The sequence below is a fragment of the Alternaria rosae genome, assembly GCF_020736505.1.
Source record: "Alternaria rosae strain MPI-PUGE-AT-0040 chromosome Unknown BKA58scaffold_3, whole genome shotgun sequence".
NCBI lineage: Eukaryota > Fungi > Ascomycota > Dothideomycetes > Pleosporales > Pleosporaceae > Alternaria > Alternaria rosae.
In genome coordinates this window covers 2,424,412-2,445,006 of record NW_025763572.1, presented here as the reverse complement: position 1 = coordinate 2,445,006, position 20,595 = coordinate 2,424,412, and the positions used below count along the sequence as shown (strand labels likewise).

General features: G+C 53.1%; 7 protein-coding genes across 7 annotated transcripts; 2 read left to right on the top strand and 5 right to left on the bottom strand.

Annotated features, from left to right (window-relative positions):
- Positions 1-1,275: 1,275 nt before the first annotated feature.
- On the bottom strand, positions 1,276-3,764 carry BKA58DRAFT_419386 (RNA polymerase III RPC4-domain-containing protein). The gene is made up of 3 exons (XM_046172707.1): positions 3,408-3,764; positions 2,974-3,353; positions 1,276-2,926 (listed from the first exon to the last, which is right to left on the bottom strand). The coding sequence occupies exons 1-3, from the start codon at positions 3,671-3,673 to the stop codon at positions 1,608-1,610; spliced, it is 1,965 nt and encodes a 654-aa protein (XP_046027951.1). The 5' UTR covers positions 3,674-3,764; the 3' UTR covers positions 1,276-1,607.
- Positions 3,765-3,873: 109 nt separating this feature from the next.
- On the bottom strand, positions 3,874-6,614 carry BKA58DRAFT_380789 (armadillo-type protein). Its single transcript, XM_046169939.1, has 7 exons — positions 6,185-6,614; positions 6,048-6,133; positions 5,875-5,995; positions 5,709-5,822; positions 5,417-5,662; positions 4,618-5,367; positions 3,874-4,572 (listed from the first exon to the last, which is right to left on the bottom strand). Exons 1-7 carry the CDS (start codon positions 6,225-6,227, stop codon positions 4,244-4,246), a joined length of 1,689 nt encoding a protein of 562 aa, XP_046027950.1. The 5' UTR covers positions 6,228-6,614; the 3' UTR covers positions 3,874-4,243.
- Positions 6,615-7,357: 743 nt separating this feature from the next.
- Positions 7,358-9,617, top strand: BKA58DRAFT_132461 (kinase-like domain-containing protein). The gene has a single exon (XM_046164424.1). The coding sequence runs from the start codon at positions 7,632-7,634 to the stop codon at positions 9,531-9,533; it is 1,902 nt and encodes a 633-aa protein (XP_046027949.1). The 5' UTR covers positions 7,358-7,631; the 3' UTR covers positions 9,534-9,617.
- Positions 9,618-11,364: 1,747 nt separating this feature from the next.
- Positions 11,365-13,394, top strand: BKA58DRAFT_310214 (uncharacterized protein; the record flags this gene model as incomplete). Its single annotated transcript, XM_046167284.1, has 3 exons — positions 11,365-11,677; positions 11,729-11,868; positions 11,916-13,394. Coding segments are annotated over 3 exons (1,932 nt in total), but the record flags the coding sequence as incomplete, so codon positions are not given.
- Positions 13,395-13,480: 86 nt separating this feature from the next.
- On the bottom strand, positions 13,481-14,275 carry BKA58DRAFT_132403 (uncharacterized protein). The gene is made up of 2 exons (XM_046164422.1): positions 13,900-14,275; positions 13,481-13,840 (listed from the first exon to the last, which is right to left on the bottom strand). Exons 1-2 carry the CDS (start codon positions 14,098-14,100, stop codon positions 13,568-13,570), a joined length of 474 nt encoding a protein of 157 aa, XP_046027947.1. The 5' UTR covers positions 14,101-14,275; the 3' UTR covers positions 13,481-13,567.
- BKA58DRAFT_132402 (uncharacterized protein) lies at positions 14,276-15,721 on the bottom strand. Its single transcript, XM_046164421.1, has 2 exons — positions 15,096-15,721; positions 14,276-15,019 (listed from the first exon to the last, which is right to left on the bottom strand). Exons 1-2 carry the CDS (start codon positions 15,484-15,486, stop codon positions 14,451-14,453), a joined length of 960 nt encoding a protein of 319 aa, XP_046027946.1. The 5' UTR covers positions 15,487-15,721; the 3' UTR covers positions 14,276-14,450.
- BKA58DRAFT_132411 (uncharacterized protein) lies at positions 15,722-16,742 on the bottom strand. Its single transcript, XM_046164423.1, has 2 exons — positions 16,421-16,742; positions 15,722-16,367 (listed from the first exon to the last, which is right to left on the bottom strand). Exons 1-2 carry the CDS (start codon positions 16,541-16,543, stop codon positions 15,957-15,959), a joined length of 534 nt encoding a protein of 177 aa, XP_046027945.1. The 5' UTR covers positions 16,544-16,742; the 3' UTR covers positions 15,722-15,956.
- Positions 16,743-20,595: the final 3,853 nt, after the last annotated feature.

The window sequence follows — 20,595 nt, the reverse complement described above, 5'->3', positions numbered from 1 at the left end:
CTTCCGAGCGCATTAGTACGGTTTTAGTCGCTTCTTTCTGAGCACTGATATCGGTGTTGCACCCAAATATGCCTGTGACAAGCCCGTTTGCGCCTTTAATAGGCGTACATGCTGACAATGCCCAGAGAACGTTGTCGGCAGCGGGAACGTCGTCGCCAGCTTCTCCACTCTGATGGTTCTGATCTGGTCGCTTCCATCGTATCGGCCAAGCTTTGCCAGAAGTGTTTGGTGCTTCTTGCCTTGCTAGTCAGTTGGCCTACTTTGAGCAGGGCATCAACGCGTCCTTCCAACAATCTATATTCGGTGAATTAGTCTGTTGTCCGTATCAGATACGCAGGATCCCTACCTTTGTTTCGTCACCTCGGTTACGATGGAGTACATGCCGTCGATGTGAACGCCGACGAGGAGAATCAAGCTCCCCATAAAGAACGCTTCCTCGACGAAGCCAAATCATTCGACCATAAAATGATACTCCTCTTCTGGAGCATCTGCAAAACGTGTCTGCTCTGAGCGAGCCATCGTGGCACTAACAGGATCGGCAAGTTCATGCCTAAAGCGAATTAAATACTGAAACATTGTATATACGCGTGGTAGTGTAGATACCAAGCATCAATAATACTTTGACCAAGAATAGCGGGGTGTCTTGAGCCACTAACAGAGGCATACGCGAGATTGTGCAGTATAGTATGCTCAGGACCAAGGAAGAGCGCTGTGGGCCGGGTTTCCAGCATCAGTGTAGTGACTAGAATATTGAGCTCATAACCCTAGGAACTGATCGGGCCAAGTGATGTCTTGGACCAATTGACATTCCACATATGCTCAACATGAGCGCGCAGCTCTGACGACTGGATCTTGACAGTAAAGACGGTGTCTGGAACTGGTTGCAGACGTGGCGAGGACAGCCTCCCTCGTGCCAATTGCGCAGGCTCCTGCAGGTAGCTAGGCTGCTCATCGTCCGGTGCTGGCTGCTCGATGATGGTGACCATCAACCAGCGCTTGCATGTAAACTTGGCCCATCTGTATCGTCCATGCAGGAATTCATCTTGATGGCGGGCTGCAACTTTACTTGCAGGATCCCACCAGTCTCTCAGCGCAGAATGTGAATGCAGTGAAGATGCGATATGCAGGTGATTATATCAGTCCTATTGCATGCAATGGCTGAGATGACTCTGTACTCTTGCAGTGTGCGAAGATGCAAGTCTTGCAGCAGGAAGCAGGTGCACGAGTCGGCCGGTTATGGAAATTCAATTCTCGCTACTTGCCACCAGGGGATTCCTGGCCGAGCGACTAACGCAGCAGGGACCTAGATCCGCCTCGTCCGTCGTCGTCCCCACCCCACGTCTATTGTCTGGAACTTTGGCGTGCACGCCTTGTTTGTCTGGCCGAGCCGATTAAAGCAAGGCGTGAAGTGCTGCGAGTCGCTTCTACACGAATAACGCCGGTTTTGGACAACACTTGATTCTCATCTCAAGTATTTGTTGCTGAATGGTGGCAGACTTCAAGATCGCTCCTGAGAGATACAGCTACATATGTACAACCCATAAACTTTAACTGATCCCTGCAGCGCCACTATATGCATTTCATCAACGCCTGGGTCGAATCCCACCCTAACCTAACATTTCTCCCCAGTTCGGCACTACCACGAACTTGCCCTTCACCCTACCAAGACTGGTTGCATCACCCCCGTCCTCCGGCGCCGTCCTCTCGCTTTCAGGTCGGATATTAAGGCTAGCAACTTCCTGGAGGAAACTGGCCTTTTGTCCAGGTGTAAGCTCGTAGCTCGTGCCGCCCCAGTCCAGTGTCGTGCGGCCGGATTCATGCACGCGCAACTTTCCTACCAACCCACTCCCGAATCGTACGCCCTCCCTTGATCTAGCAGAGGGGTCGGAGAAGCTGCCCTCTTCAAGTTTGATCTTTGGATCCGGCTTGATTGATGGCTGCGCAGGCAGTTGAGCGGGCTGAGTATCGGAAGTTTCTTTCTTGATGGACGGTGGCTCCACCGCAGGCATGAGGGGTGGTATTTGAAACAGGTAGACGTTGTTATCTCGCACCGTAGGCCTCTTCTCCGTGCTGGCGGCGTCTTCCATAGGTACGTCGCCGGACCCGTCGACCTGTGGTACCTCTTCTGGACCCAACTCGGTTCGGATATGACGTAGATTCGACTGGAAGCGTGCCCATTCAGCGCGATCTTCATCGGTTTGAAGGATTGGCTCTGCTATAGGTTTCCTCCTTAGTTTTGGCTTTCGGTCGGCATCTGGTGACTGTGGTTCCTGTTTCTCTGCGGGCTGAGCTGCACCGTCAGATTGGCCCACTTGCTCAGCATCGGCCATGTTCTCGTCTTCACTGGTGGGCTCAGTCTTGACAACAACGTCTGAGTCTTCCGAATCGTGCCAGACGCCCTTGAACTGTTTCCGCGAACCTGTGATCTCCATGTCCTTCGGTTTGCTCTTGGATTTCCGACTTGTTTGTTCGGATGCAGCATCTTTGAGTGACTGCCCACTCGCTTCCGCCTGCTCCAAGATCTTCGCCGCAGTCTCCGAGCTTGCTTCTGTGTTGATGCCAAATGTCCGTTCCTGGTGCTCTTTCCTGCCAATGCGAACGGGTAAGGCTGTTCTTGCACCGCGTAAGGTGGGTGCGCTTTTGGGTTTGCTTTCGTCTTCGTCAGAAGAGATTTCGATCAAGTCGATGTCCTTGCGCGGCACATCAGCCTCGTCTTCTTCGTCAGACGACACAAGACCGCCGTCTTCTCTCTTGATAGATGGACCGCCTCCACTTCCACCTCCTCCTCCGCCGCCGCCGCCGCCACCTCCACCCGATCGGGAACTAGATCCTCCATAGCTACCGTCCTCGTTCTTGACGCGCTCTGCTCTTGAGCCTGAGCCTGATCCGAAACCAGAGTATCCGCGATTCGGGTTGTTCTTCCTGTCTACTCAAGGTTAGTATGTACAACCATAGCCAGAGCGATTAACATGCCTTCCTTAGAGCTGCCTAACGAGAATGGTCCACTGGCAACACCACTGAATCCACCTCTTGCATTTTTCAGCTTGCTGGCCTCTCGTCTTGCTGCCCTTGATGCGTCCGCCTGCTTTCTAGCTTCCGCTGCAACCTGCTCCTTTGTCCTTTCCCTGTCGCGGGCTGCTAATTCTTTCGCGATAGCGTCTCGCTCTTCCTTGCTCCTTCGTCCGGTAAAGGCGGGGGTTTTGACGCCCCTCTTCCCTCGAGTTGTGCCGCCGCGACCGCGTACAGACGGTGATGCAGATCGCGAAGGAGGCACTGAGCCCTGGAGACTGCCGAGTCTTTGCACTGGAGCGCGCGTGGCTGGTTCTGCGCTAGGTTGGGGTGATGCGACAGCTCTGTTGTACATATATCAGTACTGCCGTCGAAATAGATGGGGGAATAGAGCATACGATGCAGTCGCTGAAGGCACCTCAGAGGCTTGCGACTCTATGGCTGCCGACGCGCCATCGCCACTAACGACGGGCTTCGCATCGCCGTCTTCTTGCTTGGGGACCACAGGCTCAGCAGCAGCTTCCGAGGCATCTGCGGCAGCTGTGCTTTGCGGGGTCGCATCTGTGGATTCACTGGCGCCAGTCGTGGCTCGTCCTGCCACTGCTCCTCCTCTTGCGCTTCCACGAGCGCGACTAGCCCCCCGTCCTCTTGGTTTTGGCGGCATTGCTGTTACTCGAATGTTGGGACGTGGTGGTGTGCGGTGACTCGCGCAATGCTGAGACTCACAAATATTTTGGCTATCGATAAAGTTAGCTCCAACGCGACGTCACATGTCTAGATGAGGGGCCTCGACTAGTCCCCGGCATAGACCTATCAGTAGTGTATGAGCGGATGCTCTCGCCTTTCACAATATATGCAGGCCTTGCTACACAATCATCGTTAAGAAGCACTCCATCACTAAAAGGCCAACGAGTCTTGGGACATCATCTAATTCATTTCCTGATGACCGAAGCCTCGATCCAACTCTATCAATTACAAATTTGTCCGCGTCGAATGCTCAGGTAAGAGTAGTGGTAAGTTATGTGCATGCCAATGTATGTAAAGCCCGCTCCGCCAATGCTCGCTAGAGATACTGAGGATGATTGTGCTCCCTGAACGCCAGCCTCCAAGATGCCCAAAAGCAGTGTATAACATGAACGCATTAGCAGAGAACCGGAATATGGCGGATACGAGCAAGAGTGCCAACGCGATGAACAACCGATAAACAGGGTATAAGATGCGATCCAACTCTTCTCTATCCTTCGACGAGAGTTTTGGGGCTCTTGCCAAGCAGCTCAAGACATCTGCGTGCGAGGGTGACGACTTCGCCTTCGCCGTCTTCGTTGTCCTCGTCGTCCGATTCGATATTGCGCTCGGCGATCTCGGTCACCATGTCGATGATTTCGTTCGATTTGCCAATGTGCTCCATTAGCTGTTGGTCTTCCGATTCGAGTAGCTGTAGCAGCGTCCAAATAGCGATGTGCTGGAAGGTTGGGTCTCCGCTCGCCAAGAAGCGACGGAGGTAACCGTGGATTCCGCCTGCGGGTTCCGTCCAGTTCTGAATGAATATCGAGTAATCACCAACTGTACTTGTTAGCGAAGATTGTAGTAGCGACTAGTCAAACTTACCCTTGGAAGACAAGTTTCCCAGAGCGGCCGCGCTGTTGCCTTGGACCTCGATGCTCTCCGACTCGGTGAGTGGAATGAGTACATCGAAGACGCCCAGGTTGAGCAGATGAGGCTTGAGCTCCTCACTAAGGGCAAGAACGGCAATTGCTGCCGTCATCTCAGACTGCACCGGGAGTCGCACGTTGAGCACGAGCGACTTGCATTTCTGCACAGCACCCGCCTCCAAAACCAATTGCTTATTCTTGTCTGAGCTTGCCGCGAGGTTGCGCAGGGTGGAGATTGCGTGGCATTGGATCTCGTCGTTGTCGGTGGAGCCGAGCAGATCTACCAGGGGCTTGAGGAAGCCAGCTTCGATGATAGGCGATTCGTTGGCAGGGTGGATAGAGATGTTTCGTATGCATGCGACGGCGGATAGAATAAGCGGTAGGTAGGACGATTGCAACAGGCGGAGGAGGGAGGGTAGACCACGAGCGCGTACAATTTCGAGCTGGTAGCGCTCGTCCGATGCTAGGTTACGAAGAGCGAGTGCAGCCTGGCACTGCACCTTGGGCGAAGACGACTCCATGAGGTGTACCAAGGAGCCAACCAGCCTGCCCTCAGTCTGTGCCAGCTTGGCGCGGTTGCTTGCATCGACCGCAATATTGCTGAGGGCCGTGGTGCAGTAGTACTGGACATCGACATCGGATGAGGATAGCAGCTGAACGAGGACGGGAATAGCGCCAGCGTTTACGAGCTGTTGTCGGTTGTCGTCTGGAACGGTGTTAGCACAAAGCATGATGAAACACTGCGAGCATCTTACCTGAATGCGTCATGTTCAGCAGCGCGCCAGTGGCATTTCTCTGCACGCGCATATCCTTGGACTTTGCTAGTCTTGTGAGAGGCTGCAGTGCGCCGGAGCGTGCGATCTTCGCTTTGTTGTCTTCGTGTGTAGCCAAGTTGGTGATGCACCCGACGGCGTTACATTGCACCTCGACGTTGGGCGAGTTCATCTGCTTGATCAATGGCGCAAGACCTCCAAGTGCGACAATGGCTACCTTGTTCTCGGCTGCGATGGTTAGTCATCGCGTTGGGGGTGTAGAGTGTGAACATACTGTTTACCGCCAGATTGCCCAGGGCGGCACTCGCTGCACGCTGCACTTCGATGTCGGGGTTCTGGAGCAGGAACAGAATAGGCTCCAGGGTGTCTCGGTCAACCTCTCTGACATCTAGACGGACGTTGTTAGATGCTGCATGTAGGTGTGGTGCCGGGTCATGTACCTCGCTCCGTTATCTCGGCAAAGGTCAAGCTTGCGGACCGTTGTAGATCGATGTTGTCCGAGTATACAAGCGTACTCAGCGCGCGGAGGGGTTCGCCAGAAAAGAAGTCGGTCTCGGCTCGCTGCGCAGGTTAGCATGGGGAGCAGCGGCAGCAGAGGCGGTGGGCAGCGTACGTTCTCGAGGAAGCCCAGCAGGTCGGCAACAGCTTCCCGCTCGCTGTCTGCCAACACTGGGTCATATATGCTGTCTCTTGAGCGGCCTGCCCGATTTTGTCAGTAAGCTCCCACAGCGAAGATTTGGGTCGACTGACCGCCGCAGCAGAAGAAACGGTAGCAGAGGTCGGAGACGCCCATGGCTGGAGGCGCAGACGGTCGCAGTCCGGCCGATCGAAGTTACTATCGGCTCTGCAGGTTCAGCCAACAATGCCGTGGCGCAGTGAAGAATGCGTGCAGCTGGCGACGGGAGACAGGTTGGGCCGGTGCGATGGGTTGATGAGCTTGGTGATGTTGTCACCCGCCCCAGGGTGTTGAATCGAGCTTGGCAGAGGGAACTTGGAGGTGTCTAGCAGTAGCGCGGCAGCGTCGCCCGTGCATGCAGTCACAAGCGTCGAGCTAGCCAGCTTCACGTGAAGACGACGTAGATTTGACAGTAGAGAGCCGCGTCGATGCGTTTGTGCTCTGTGTGTTCTGGCTGCTATGCGACCCTCGAGCAGCTCTGAAGGTGTTCGCGGTCTTCCAAGGCCCTATCGCAACCACCCCAGCACGCTATAAGATGATGTATATGTGCATTCCAAGCGTCCGCTATCATCAACGCGGTCAAGTCTGCCCGGCTTGAAGGGTCCAGCGATGCAGACAGGGACCCCGGGCAATGTCTCTTGCTTGTCGCCGTGACGAGCCAACCGCGTCGAGCTTCACGGCGGCCGCAACGTCATGTTTCGGCCGTTTGACGTGTACAACCAACAATGCGCCGGCCAGGTCACAATTATGGCCCTCATGCTGCCTTATTCGCCTTTGCAACGCCCGGCGTCATGTACGGTCTAGCGGCCCGCCATGCAGGCCATCTGTCTGACGCGCCCCACGTCCTCTGACACTGTTATCACCGCCTGGGAAACCTCATGAATGAAGCCGTGTTGCTGCGCAGCTTTCTGCAGAGCCTCCGTGCGGGGTAGCCGCTCTCCTCGCCCTCTACCCGTCGCGATGCGGCGACGGCCGCTTGGCTGTCTGCTATACCATGGATCATCCAGCACTCCGACTGCGTTAGGCTGCCCAGAATCTTTACCGAGCACCCACTCGCTATGCGCAAAAGCAGCAGATTACCCTGGGGACGCGTCCCATAGGTGCGCATAACTGCATGGCTGGTTCACGGCCGCTCACGTGCCTCTGCGCCCGCGCCTCCGCTGACGGCCGCCTATTAACAAAATGCGTGGGGGAGGTTCCGAGCGGAAGACCAGAAGCAATATTCTGGACAAAGAACTATGTCCTCCTTTCCCATTTCTGCCTTGCTCCTCAATCAACTACACCCCAGATCCATCAATCAATTGCCACCCCGAGCAATTTCCCCAGGCATACCGTTGCTCGGCGCGCGTGCAATTTCCTCGTTCCGCTAGCACTCCGCTGTCACCAAGCCCGAACATAATCTTATTACTTTACTTCCCGGTTTCGCCCTTCGCCGCGCGACTCACCCCACGATCGCCGCACACATTAATACACCCTCTCGCCGGTGTAAAAAGAGGTTTGCTCTCACTGTGAACCGGTTTAATGGCCCCAATTTCAGAACCCTCACACACTTTCCAGAAGCTTAAACTCGACACCTCGACTCCCTACAAACCCGTCGCTTCCACCTTTGCATCTTTCGCGCCTCTAGCCCGTAAACAGTCCCCGCACAACCATAGCCAGTCCCAGCTAACCGCCGAATTCGCTGCTGCAGAACCGCAGAACATCTCGCGCGCCTCCTTCCCTACGCGTGACCACCATGGCGCCGACTTGCGCACCGAGTCTGACGATGAGGGCTCCCTGGCTATAGGCAGCAGCGGAAGTGACGAGGATTTTGTAGCCAAATTCAGGCAACGAAAGACGAGCATCAGCTTCAATAATGAAGTCCGCCTCGACACGGGAGAAGGCGTCGGCCTGGGCGTGCCTGTGCCCAAGTCTTCACGGCAGTCGCATTCACGCACAATCGAGAATGGAAGCTACTCGGATGGTTCGCAGCAAGACTATATGGAGATGCCCTACACCATGCGCCGAAACATGCAGTATCGCGTTGGAGAGTCCCGATACCCACTCGCCCAGTCCACCGTAGACGACCTGGCCAACGACTCCGAGTACCGCGACCAAGTCGCATCCTTGACTTCTGACGCTACCGCTTCGCCGCCGCTAGACGAGGCGCAAACACCCCTCGAGGCGCCGTCCGAGTACATGCTCTCGCCAATGCCTGCCACCTCCCCCATGGAGTTTCCCCTCTTCTCGCCCTCTCCGCGCCGCGGCGGCCCACCTCGGACCAAGAGCTGGAGATCGGAGATTGGCGAAGATGGCAGTTTGAAGAGAACTAGCCGTCGATCGTCTGCCCGCTCCGGCCGGTCTCTGTCGTCCATGTCGCCGGCTGCCTCCTTCCTGGCGCGTTACAAGGCGTCCGAGGCCCCAATCAAGCCGCCCGAGCCAGACGACGAAGGTCAAGGTATTGGCTATGACAGCGAGTATATCATTGGAAAGCAGATTGGTTATGGTGGCTTCAGCATCGTAAAGGAGGTCACAAGCATGGAGAATGGCAAACCGGTCATCGATGCTGTCAAGATTGTGCGCAGGCTGCAACAGGACAAGTCTGAGATCGAGAACGAACAGATCCAGACACAGTTCGACCACGAGGTGGAGATCTGGCGCTTCCTACGGCACCCCTACATTCTTCCACTCCTCAGGGTATACACTACCGACTATGCTACTTTCTGCATCACCAGGCTGAACAAGGGTGGGACTCTCTTCGACCTGATCCGCGACACACGCCGCCAGAAGAAGAACGGACTACCAGCTCACCTGGTGAAGCGCTATGCCTATCAGCTGGCGTCAGCCATGCGCTACCTGCACAACGATGTCCAGGTTGTACATCGCGACATTAAGCTCGAGAACTGTCTTCTTGACATGACTGTACCCTACGCTGAGAAGGACGGCGGTGATCTTCTCCTGTGCGATTTCGGCATGGCAGACTTCATTGTCAGCGACCAGCGCGATGGTCCCGAGCCGCACTCGATCGGTGACAACCAGAACATAGGCCCCGCAGAGACCAGTACTTCTATCGCCGGTAGCCTACAGTATGCGGCCCCTGAGCTGTTCAATACACCTGGGCCCGTATTCTCACCTGCGGCGGACATCTGGGCGTTTGGTGTAGTTGTCTTTGCTTTACTGACCGCGACTCTACCGTTTAATGACGGCCTCGATATCAAGACGATTGAGAAGATCAAGAACTGCGAATGGGACGCGGACCTCATACGTAACGCAGAGTCAGCCCAAGCAGGCAACATTAACGATGCCCTCGCATTAGTTAGGGGTTGCCTCGAGGCTGACGTTGAAAAGCGCTGGAATGTCCATGATATCCTAGAGTGCGCATTGTTGCGCGACTGCGAGCAACGCTTCGAGCACGTGGCTCGTCCTTGGGTTGCAGAGTCATGAGCTGATGAATTCTTTTGTACGAGTTACGTTTGGTGTTGGACAGGCCTTGGATACCCGGTTTGCATTGCGTTTTTTCTTGCTCATACTTGGTGTTCGCTTATTATCCGGCATTCTGCGATTCAGTCACTTCCGCTGGCTTTTGGATACCCTGCGCTATTATTCCACTCATGATCCTGGTTTTGCCGGCGTTTTCTTACCAATGGTTGGGTCAAAGAGCGGATGGTCTCATGATGCATTGTACTTTACTTGGCTGCCGGATGAGCGTGGTTCTCACCACAGACTCCATCATTTGTCATGTCGGTAGGCAACTATTAGCGGCTCATACGACCTCATACTTTGATGAGCTTTCTGCAATGTATTGTCACTACTCACAAGCCTTGTCTGTCTCATGATCGTCTTGCTCACATGGTACTTGACAACTAACGCACACAACGTGGCAACGTTGTCCAAAAGACCTACAGTCATGGTCTTCGTGCTACCGCGTTGGACCGGTGGTAACCCCGAATACAGAACGTGCAAGCATATTGATGGCACTTTCCGGATCCGCGCACGCCTTCCCCGCAGTACGACACCCACACGTTCCGTCGCATCCACACACTTTGCTCCAAGCACGGACGGCGTTGCGCTATCGTGGCTTGCTCTTCTCGGGTATCTAACACACACACACACACACACACACACACACTTGTTTTTGAATAGGGAAGGAGCTAAAGCGCTCGCAGCGCAAACGGCTACAACGCTAGCAGTGCGCCCGTGTACTTCAAGTACCACGCCTTCCAAACCCGCGGTTCAACGTCACTCGTACTCTCTACTACTGGACGCCCGTGCTTCGTCGCTCTTCAACACCGCGGCAGTAGCATCACGAGGATCGTGGAATCTGACAACGCCAACTCACGTCTCCACTCATACCGTCCGGGCAGCAAACCATGGTCTAGCGTCTCTAATTGCGCGGAGAGGATGCTTTACCAAATCAGGCAAGGCCTCGTTTCAACGCTCATGGAGTGCAATAGTAAAGGTCGCCTGATTTCGCCGACTGATTAGCAGCAGTCCGACAGCATGTCGCGAGGACTGATCAGCCTTGTGCTCACAGAGACTAGCTAGTCTGGCATAACCTTATGATGTACGTCAGGCGTGCCTCTGCGGACGTGGTTAACCACCGCATATCCCAAAGTAACCAAGAATCTTGGTGACCGATAGAAAGCCTTGTCAGTGAGCTTTATGGGTTTATTGCCTACATTGTAAGGTGATACTAAAGCTTCACCACGTGGTGTAGTATCAAAAAAAGTTCGGGGCTACGCCCATGCTGTTTAGGTTCGCCCGTAACCCTTCCTGACATTTGTATCGTCACTTGAACGTTAAATCTAGCTAGTGCTGACCGTAGAACGCGTGAAGCTGTCGACAAACATCACGGCGCCTTCGACAAACGAAATGGCCATTTTGACGCACCGATGCCTGCGTCCCTCATGGCTAGCTGCAGCGAGCACGAGGTGACACCAACGGGAGATCGACTCGGAATTTTATGTCTATATAACCTTTACATATCACTTTACTCTGGTCTTGCGCGCATGCCCGTTCTCTAGTCTTTTCTATCCTTGAAGATGTATCTTCCCATTCTTAGTGCGCTGTGCAGCTTCTTTTCTACTACTGCTGCGCAGTCTAGCTCGACGTTCACTCCAGCTCGTCCACCCTCCCTGCCTCTGGCCGTCAAGAGTCCATATCTAAGTACGTGGTTCCCTGCCGGTAGTGATGGAGGAAACGGAGGTTATCTTCCTGGCCAGTGGCCGTCATTTTGGACGTAAGCTCTCTCTGAACGCTACATGTTAGATGCATACTGACGCCGAACAGTGGACAGATCGTAGGATGGACTGGCTTGATCAAAGTCGATGGCAACACATTTGTCTGGATGGGAAAACCCGACGGTTACAACGATTTCGCTAATCAGACATCATACGAATATACGTCAACTAAGAGCATCTTTACCATCACTGCAGGCGATACCGTTCAGCTCAAAGTTACATTTCTGTCACCACTGACTCCAAATGACTTCAAGCGTCAATCTCTCATCTTCTCGTACATGGATGTCGAGGTCTCGTCTCTAGACGGTTCTCCACATAATGTGCAGATTTATACAGATATCAGTGCTGGTGAGCATCTCTCTCCTTTCTGGACGTGCGCCTGAGTTGACATGCAGACAGAATGGACGTCTGGTGATGTCGCTGCTGTAGCCGAGTGGAGTTACGGCACTACGTCAGATGGTATCGGCTATCACAAGATCTGGAAGCAAAACCAACAGACCTTGAGTGAGGTCAACGACCGCGCAGAGTGGGGTAATTGGGTAAGTAGTCCACCAAAAGACATGGAGTCACGACCTAACATCAACAGTACTATTCTACCGAGGTAATCGAAGGCCTTTCGCATAAGTCTGGTGCAGACTCTGAAGTTCGCGATGCCTTTGATAATGATGGAAGCCTCGACAACGCGGAAGACTCGGAGTTCCGACCGATCAACGCTGAATGGCCCGTGTTTGGATACGCTCTAGACATGGGCTCCGTCGGTCCTGCCGTGAAGAAACAGCTGTACACTATCGGTCTATGTCAAGACGATGCTATACAGTTTCTGGGCGCCGACGGCCTCAAGAACGTACCATCACTCTGGAAGAGCTACTTCGGGGACGATCTCGCCGCGCTATCTTTCTTCTACAAGGATTACGAAGAGTTCAACAAACTGTCCACGGAGCTCGACGATAAGATCTCCCAAGATTCCCAAGCAGCTGCAGGAGATGACTACGCTATACTGACTAGCTTGGCTGCTCGTCAAGCATTCGGTGCCACTCAGCTTGTCGGGACTGAGGACAAACATTACCTCTTTCTTAAAGAAATCTCATCCAACGGAAATATGCAGACGGTCGACGTCATCTACCCCGCTACTCCGATCTTCTACTATACCAATCCAGAGTTAGTCAAGCTGCTGCTTGATCCGCACTTCGAGAACCAGGAAAGCGGGCACTATCCAAACAAGTTTGCTATCCATGACCTGGGAGCGCACTACCCTAACGCTACCGGCCACCCAGACGGTATGGACGAACACATGCCGCTGGAAGAATGTGGGAACCACATGTTCATGATGCTCGCCTACGTCCAGCTATCTGGCAACACCGACTACATTTCCCAACATTACCCCATCCTTAAGCAATGGACCGAATACCTCATAGAAGAAAGTCTCCTCCCAGCCGATCAACTCTCCACCGACGACTTCGCGGGAAGACTCGTCAATCAAACTAACCTCGCACTTAAAGGCATCATTGGCCTAGAAGCCATGTCCCAAATGTCGCGCATCATTGGCGAAACAGCAGACGCAGACAACTACACCGCCATCGCCCACGACTACATCACCCGCTGGATCGACCTAGGTATCAACAAAGCCGCCAACCCCTCTCACTCGATTCTCAACTATGGGAATGAAACCACCCATGGCCTCCTCTACAATTTATACAACGACCGTCTCCTCGGACTCAACCTCGTGCCCCAGGAGATTTACGATATCCAATCTGCCTTCTACCCCACTATCAAAGAACGTTACGGCGTACCCCTGGACACACGGAACCTCTATTACACGAAGTCTGATTGGGAGATTTTCTGCGCTGCGGTAGCGAGTAAGGAAACGAGGGATATGTTCATTAAGGATCTGGCGAAGTGGGTGAATGAGACGCCTAACTCCCACCCTTTTACCGATCTCTATCAGACGAATGATGGAACGCAGCCTCCTGGTCTTGATTTCAAGGCTAGACCGGTAATGGGGGGTTTATTTGCGCTTTTGTTGCTTGATAGTGAGGGATTTAGTGCGAGGAAGAGGGTGTTGTGAGGTTTATATGAACTGCACACATGACTCTTGGAGACATGCCGGCAAGTACTGTGTTCACTGTCATGTTTGTAATATTTACGGTAGTTGAGTGGATCTGGCATGGTCTTTCTATCATCATTAGGGTTCTCTCATTTATCCATTGACACTACTATCACTTCCGAACTACATTCTTCTCACTTCTTACCCTTACCTTTCCCCTTCTTGCCTCCATTGCCTCCACTTTCTCCTTTACCTTCTCCATCCAGATGTTCCAACGCCGTATCAGCGTCGACATTCGCGTCATACTCCACATCCTCCACCCACTGCTTCGCCAAGAGAAAGTGCCATGTCGCCGCTGCTGCAAGCCCCATCACAACTAGCATTGAAAACAAGGTCTTGAAAATCGACCATAACGTTATACTAGCGAAGTACCGGAGCCATGGCGTTACGATGGCTTTTCTTTCTTCCTATGTCGTGTCAGCATCTAACGTCATCGACTTCGATATCCTTCAAAGAGAAGACAAACCTCCAAATCCGGATTCACGCAATATAGCAGTAAGACGAGCGCAACAAAAATAAATCCCAGGAGGATGACGGTAAGAACTTGGATGACGGCAAGCAAGATAGAGATATCGCGTGTTGTACGGAGGACTTTGAAGCCCGCCGCTACGAGAGGCGTTACTTGTTCGAATGCAGCGTTGATTTGGCGGGAGTACGGTATACCCATCTCGGGTGGCAGTGTGCGCCCAAAGCTAGTCCGTCGGGATGCAGGTATTCGCGCTGGGTATTGTCGAGAGATAGAACAGGAGTGCGGGACTAGACTTTAGCGATTAAATGGCGTGTTCGTTGAACCAGAAACCTGGAAAACGGGATGCATGACATAGCGGGGTCGCTACATCGCGCATGCGCGACGGGAAGGTGAGATGAACGGGTGGGTTACAGATGGGCCACTGACGTCATTTTGACCGTGACGAGGAACAGGGGTGAAATGAGTGGTGTTGTGCTTTAGCGAGATGGGATGTTAAGAGTATTGCGAAGGAAGATTGGTGCATTTGACATCCATGAAAATAACTATCTTCATGACTCTCCGACTGATTTCTCATCAACTTCCTCTAGAAACCTGACAACCGTCTCTATGAAGTACCGCATTGCTTCATTACCAGAGAGTTCGTGGTCAGCATCGAATGGAATAACCTGACACTGCTTACTCGCCAAACCATCTGGAATCGTACCAACCCATCTCTTCAGCAATGCCTCCTTGTCCACGGTCGAGGGAACCATCTCGTCCTTCTCCGACATCAAAATCAATGTCGGCTTGTCCAGTGTACCAAACGTAGATTGGAGAGTCGAGAGTGGTAGATCAGAAGAGAAGAAGTCGTCGTCGCCTCCCACAGAGACTAGAGAGTGCCAGCGGTATGCTGTTATCGGGGATGTGATGATGGGTGGAATGAAGGAATTGGGCATGATGGTCTTTTCTTCACCTTTGGCAATGAGAGCTTCGGCGTGCTTGAGGCTAGCGGAGAGCAAATCTTGCGGCATGAGCAGTCCGGCTGTTTCGCGATCTGAAGTTGAGGCTTGCATGATGTAGCCATCGACTAGAGGAGGCGCTGGGAGGGTAGTTGCGTATGTCATGATGGCCTGACATCCTTCTTGCTCGTTAGTAAACAGCAACAAACAAGTAAGAGCTCATCGTCTCGTTATAATAGTGGTGCATCAACTCACCAGTTGAACTCCCTATCAATATGACCCTCCCCATTTCAATCTCCTTTAGATACTGCAACAACCCCTTCAAGTCTTCGGCATCTTCCTTCAAGCTTCCATACCCGAACCCTGTATAGCTACTTCGCATTCTCAATTCCCAGATACTATATTGTACAACTTTTCCCTCTTTCAGACTTGCGCTTTCCAAAGCGTCGTTCAAAGGTCCTAGGTAGTGGGTTGTATGCGGACCAGTGCCCAGCCCACCAATGAAGACCAAGGCGTTGTTGCACTTGACCGAGTTGGTATGGCGGCGCTCGTATGCACATGTCTTCGGGGTGGTCGGAGGAATGGGGTGAACGTGGACTGAGAAAGGACGGAGTCGTGGTGTGTGGGTTGGCTCAGAAGTCGACATTGTAAAAAGACTGATGGACTGTTTGTTGCTAGAGTAGGACTGGCTGCTTTACCTCTCTTTGGATCTTGTGTATGCCCAGGTGCCCTCTTACAGACTCTTATAGACTATTCCTCTTAGATTGGCATGCCATTGTCGCCAAGAATGCATAGTCATGAGTGGGTCATCTGCGTATAGCGGCGTGCGTGATTGGTGTGTTTTTCACAGAGGATTTGACGGGCCTACATCAACTTGGCTTGATGTGCTAGCATGTTACATCTCTGGTTTGCTTACGCTGATCAATGTATTACATGGTAGATGGAATTCGATTTGACTGCACCTTGGGAGTACAGGTGCGTTCATTAGCATACTTCGCGCCATGAATCCATTTACAGCATAACCCATGTTCGTGACGCGTGCCTCCTGGGCACGATTGCAGTCTAGAACTACATCCGTGTAAATGTGATGTACCCTTCGTCAAATTCTTGTATTCCTCACAAGAAGGCAGCCGCAGCCGCCGCAGCCATGACGCCGAACTCAGCCCCCAGCCATTGTCCAGCAAGTGCAGTCGGCATCGCGGCTCCCTCGGAACCGGTTGTAGAAGTAGCCCTCGCCGCAATAACGTTCCTCACGATGCTGAACTGATCGCTGACCTGCTGTTCCTTAAACGACCTCGCCGCACTCGGTAGCGCTGTATACCAATCTGGCTTTGAAAAGTATGTAGGGGTCTCGTCGGCCATGGTGACTTCAGCTGGGATGCTGTAATTCGAGGCGGTGCGAACGAAGGCGTCGATTTCGGAGCGCGCGGATGTGAGAGAAGATTGGTAGGGTTCCCCGAGGGATTCTGTGAAGCGACCGTACGCTATCTGCGCGTTGAGGAAGACAGAGGTCGTCCAGCTCTGGGCCTGCGTAATTGTCAGTACGGTGGTGGTAACTCCCAGGTTTGCGCTCAGCGTACATCAGATGGGTTGGCGAAGGTTGGTATGGCGGACGTGGGAATGGGCGGTTCTGTATAGACCATGAAGTCGCATGCGACGCCCGCCGCTGCGGTCAGTAGAAGAAGCCCTGTTTTCGCAAACATGATCTGATAGATGATGCGATATGTACTAGTAGCGAGGGTGTGTGCGAAAAGCAATCGTAGAGTAGATAGAGACCGGAATGTGTTGTTGTAAGGTACAATGGTGTCGGATGTCAACTGCGCGCCTTCGGTGGCACACCCAAGAATTCAGACGCGGCCCCAAGACTTCTTCCCTCGTATCAAACCGCTACTGCTCCACATTTTGCTGATCGTGGTCGTAACGTCCTGGGCGCAAGAGACTATTGGGCGAGTGTGGCTATGCAATGCGAAGGATGACGGCGCGTGCACGCGGAAAGTCATGACGCGAACTGCGGCGGGTGCTCCACGGAACGCGAATGGACCCACTTTAGCTGACCAAGACGATTTCGAGAACATCTTCACGTCTCTGAACAGCCAAAACGCTTACGGGGCCCATATACACCTATAGATGTAACGTTTAGCAATGTCCCGACCTGCTAGCAAGCTTTGAGATGCGCAAAAAAAATAAATCCTCATTATTGGGTACCTAACCAAGGTAGATGCCGCATAGATCGCCTGCCCTATGCCTCTGTCAGCCATGGAAAGTTTCCCATTCCGTACATATCGACACATCGCAAGCCCAGGACTCGGTCCAAACTATATCCTACCTTCTGCGGTATCTGCACTCGTTGCCTCCATGTCTATCGCACGCAACACGGTAGCCTGTTCGATTAGAGCCTATACGTCCAAGCCCTGGAGATCTGCCGTTAAACGAGGGCTTTCATCGCTCTCAACGGACCCAGCTGATCAGTAATTGCCAAAGTGATGACCTTTCACGTCACTTTGCCAGACGGACGCAATACGATTATCATGCAGGTGTGGTGAGATTCAGCTCTTCGACAGCTCCGTGTCTGCATTTTCGTTGTAGTCCGTGTCCGTGGCATGTGTACGCTTTGTAATTTGAGCGCCTCGCTCGTCCGGCAGGCGTCATTAACTAAAAAAGTAAGATTAGCTGTGGCGATCCAGTGAGCATCCTTTTGTCGTGTCTGCAAATCGACACACAAACAATGCGCGTGAATGCAACCTCATCCTCGTCATCGGAAACAGCTAAGCTGGAGACGTATGAATGAGAATTGCGGGCGCTCCTCCTGTGCCTCCATCGTGGCTTCCCACGACAATCTCGGCATTGCGTCTTGCCTCACTGCTTCGGCTCGAAAACAACTTGTCGTTGTGCAGTAGACTGAGTCTTCAAATACCCTGGTGTATGTATTAGGTAGCTGAGAAGCCCTTTCGTACGCGAATAACTTGTAATTCGTGGATGTGGCGTCTGACCCGAAGGCGCGGATTCGAGGGGGTCCTGGAGACTGTAGCCTGTGTTCGCAGTTTTGAATCATTCGCAACAAGGGCTGACAGATACATCACCCACTTGCCGGAGAGAGTGCGGAAGATCAGAAGGCCTGACAACTGACACAGCGAGATATGGCCATGATATTACTTCTCGGTCCGATTACCGGCGTATAGGTGTCGACACAGGATGCAGAAAACGGAATGAACGCGGTCCTACTCGGAATGATGCAGTCCACGTTTCCTTGTCAAAAGAAACAGCGAATTATTGGCCAGCATGAGGCATATCTGATTGAGATGCGCGCATCCAATATCTGGGGGTGTGTTGTGCTCGGGGTCCCGGTGGATTCGAGCTCAACGCTCGGCTGGTATGCAAACTGCGCACACACAACAAGGCATAGCATCAGCTGATACGCACAATGCAAAATGCTCTGGCTACTGCAATGTGTCCGCGGATGCGCATACTTGGTTTGGCGAAAAAGCAAAACCACAGGAAATCTGCAGCTGGCACACATTATACACCGTTGTACGAAGGTCGTGTTGATATCGTCCAATATCACGCGTCGTAGAAGGATACGGTGAAAGATCGGAGGCTGGCCGTCATCTGATACAGGCTATTCTTGCATCGTATCCAGGATATGGGCAGTCTTCTCGCATGTCTGTTTTCAAGTCAATCAGAAATGACACATGAGTGAAGAACAGAGGATTGAAACGTCCGCACAGACGGCGACCACATACCACTAGACCAACGAAAGGGAGTCTTGGGTCCGATCACTACGACATACGATGAACCATTACACTTTCAATCGGCGGTGCGTGTCCCAACTGGCTTTCTTGAGATGTTTTACCAAGTGGCTCAACTAGAGCAGCCACCGAGTCGTGATGAGGAGCCTTTTAGCCTAATACCCCAGTGGCAAGGCTTTGAGGATAATTGAGCTGTTTCGTGGCGCGGCGCTTGTGGTGTTCGACGGCGGCCCATGGGACGAGGCCTTGGTTAGGACCTTCAAAGATCTCGTGCTCGCGTAGCCGCCTCGAACGGTCATTCATTGATTTCTGCCCTTGTAGAGGAAAGAACGGCTGGAGATCCCGACAACTACGACGGTCCGAGCGTGGAATCTCAATGAGTGGCTGCGCATGATCGGAGTCGGAGTACACTAGACCAGCATCGGTACACCACATAGTCATGATTACTGTAGACTATTCCAAGCTTTGGTGGCTCATCAGGCTGGACGCGAGGTTCAAAGGATTCGGTGTTGGAGGGCGTTGTGGATACTTGGGCTGACTCCGTGCACATTGTCTGGGGTGATCCGACAGAGTACCCTGCGCATCTCGTGATGCTAGTTAGCCCACATAACAAAGCGATATGATTGCGCGACCTTTAGGCGCCCTCAATGTACACAAATCCACCATGCTGGACGATGCATCGGACATGGCTGCTTTTGATGCAGTCAGACTTGACTTTTCGATAAGACAAAATGCCAACGCAGGCAAAGATTGCTTAGGTGCGGGCGGGCACGGCATGCAAGAGTAGCCAAGTCTGCTGAAAGCCCGTTCGGGATCGCTAACAAGCATTGGGGAAGCAATTGCCGCATCAGCCGCGCATGCAGACCCTTCCTGTGGGATCCAAAGGGAGGGCACAGCGGCCAGAGTATCCAGCGCAGGAGTTGAAGGCGTTCAGGGCCGTGGGAAGCTGCAGGCAACGCATTCGATAATTGCTGTGATTCAGCCGGTGCAGGCTAGGCAGCGGGATGCTTAGATCTCATCTACCTTATGGCGTCTTCGGCTGATCAAGAGTGTTGGAAGATTGGCATTGAGAGAAGAGCCAGCCACCCGTTGGCGGCTTGGCCCAGACATCGCCCAGGCGTAAGCGAGACCACCCGTTTATACGGTGGCCGAATCACGTTGACAGGACGCTAATCAGGGATTGTGCTGCTTGCAGCATGTACTATCAAATCAGACGATGGGTAGATGTGTTAAATGAGCCTGGTGAAGCATCTGCAATGTATCGCGTGAGGCCTCCTCGGAGCGCGTTAGTTGTTGTTGATCTCTGGGGAAGTTCTCTGGGGAAACCTCTGGGGAACGGCTCGACGCGCTGGCGGTGCAACAAGAAAAGCGGGATATCGCATTGCAGATGTGGAGTTTCCGCGGAGTGCAATATTGAGTTGGATTGGCCATGAGCGAGGGAGCGTTCTGCCGTTCGGCGCTAGCCCGTGCCTCCCATCCATCACGTGTTTGGGGCACCATTGAGTTAGCAGGCTGGGGAAATCCGGCTCCATCTTTCCGCCAACCACGCCTCATCACCTCGGCTCCGCGCTTTCTGCTGTCTTCCCCAGGCTGGCCCCAATCATTATGGGGAGACCCTGAAAATGCGCTTGTCAGACCCACGTTCTCGGTCGCTGGAGTCGTGAGCTTAGAGTAAGGGGTTAGTGGCTGGTTAATCTATTCAACCGTAGCATGCGATACTCTCACAGCTGATCACGACCTTCGAGAAGGTTGGCGGAAGTGTCAAGCCTGTATGGCCGAGCCGGAACAAAGTCGCGGCTGGAGGCTTGTCCATGCCCAGGTGAGCTTCACGAGGCATACCGGGCTGGCGGGCCTTGTCGCACTGTGTGCATGCATCCATTAGGCCAGATCCAACATTTCCATTACAAGACAAACGAGCCTCATTGCTTAGGCTTCTTGTTGTTCTTGACGGCTGACCGTCCCGCGCGCCGAGGCCGACTTGACACTGGTAGCAAGATGATCCGTTCATG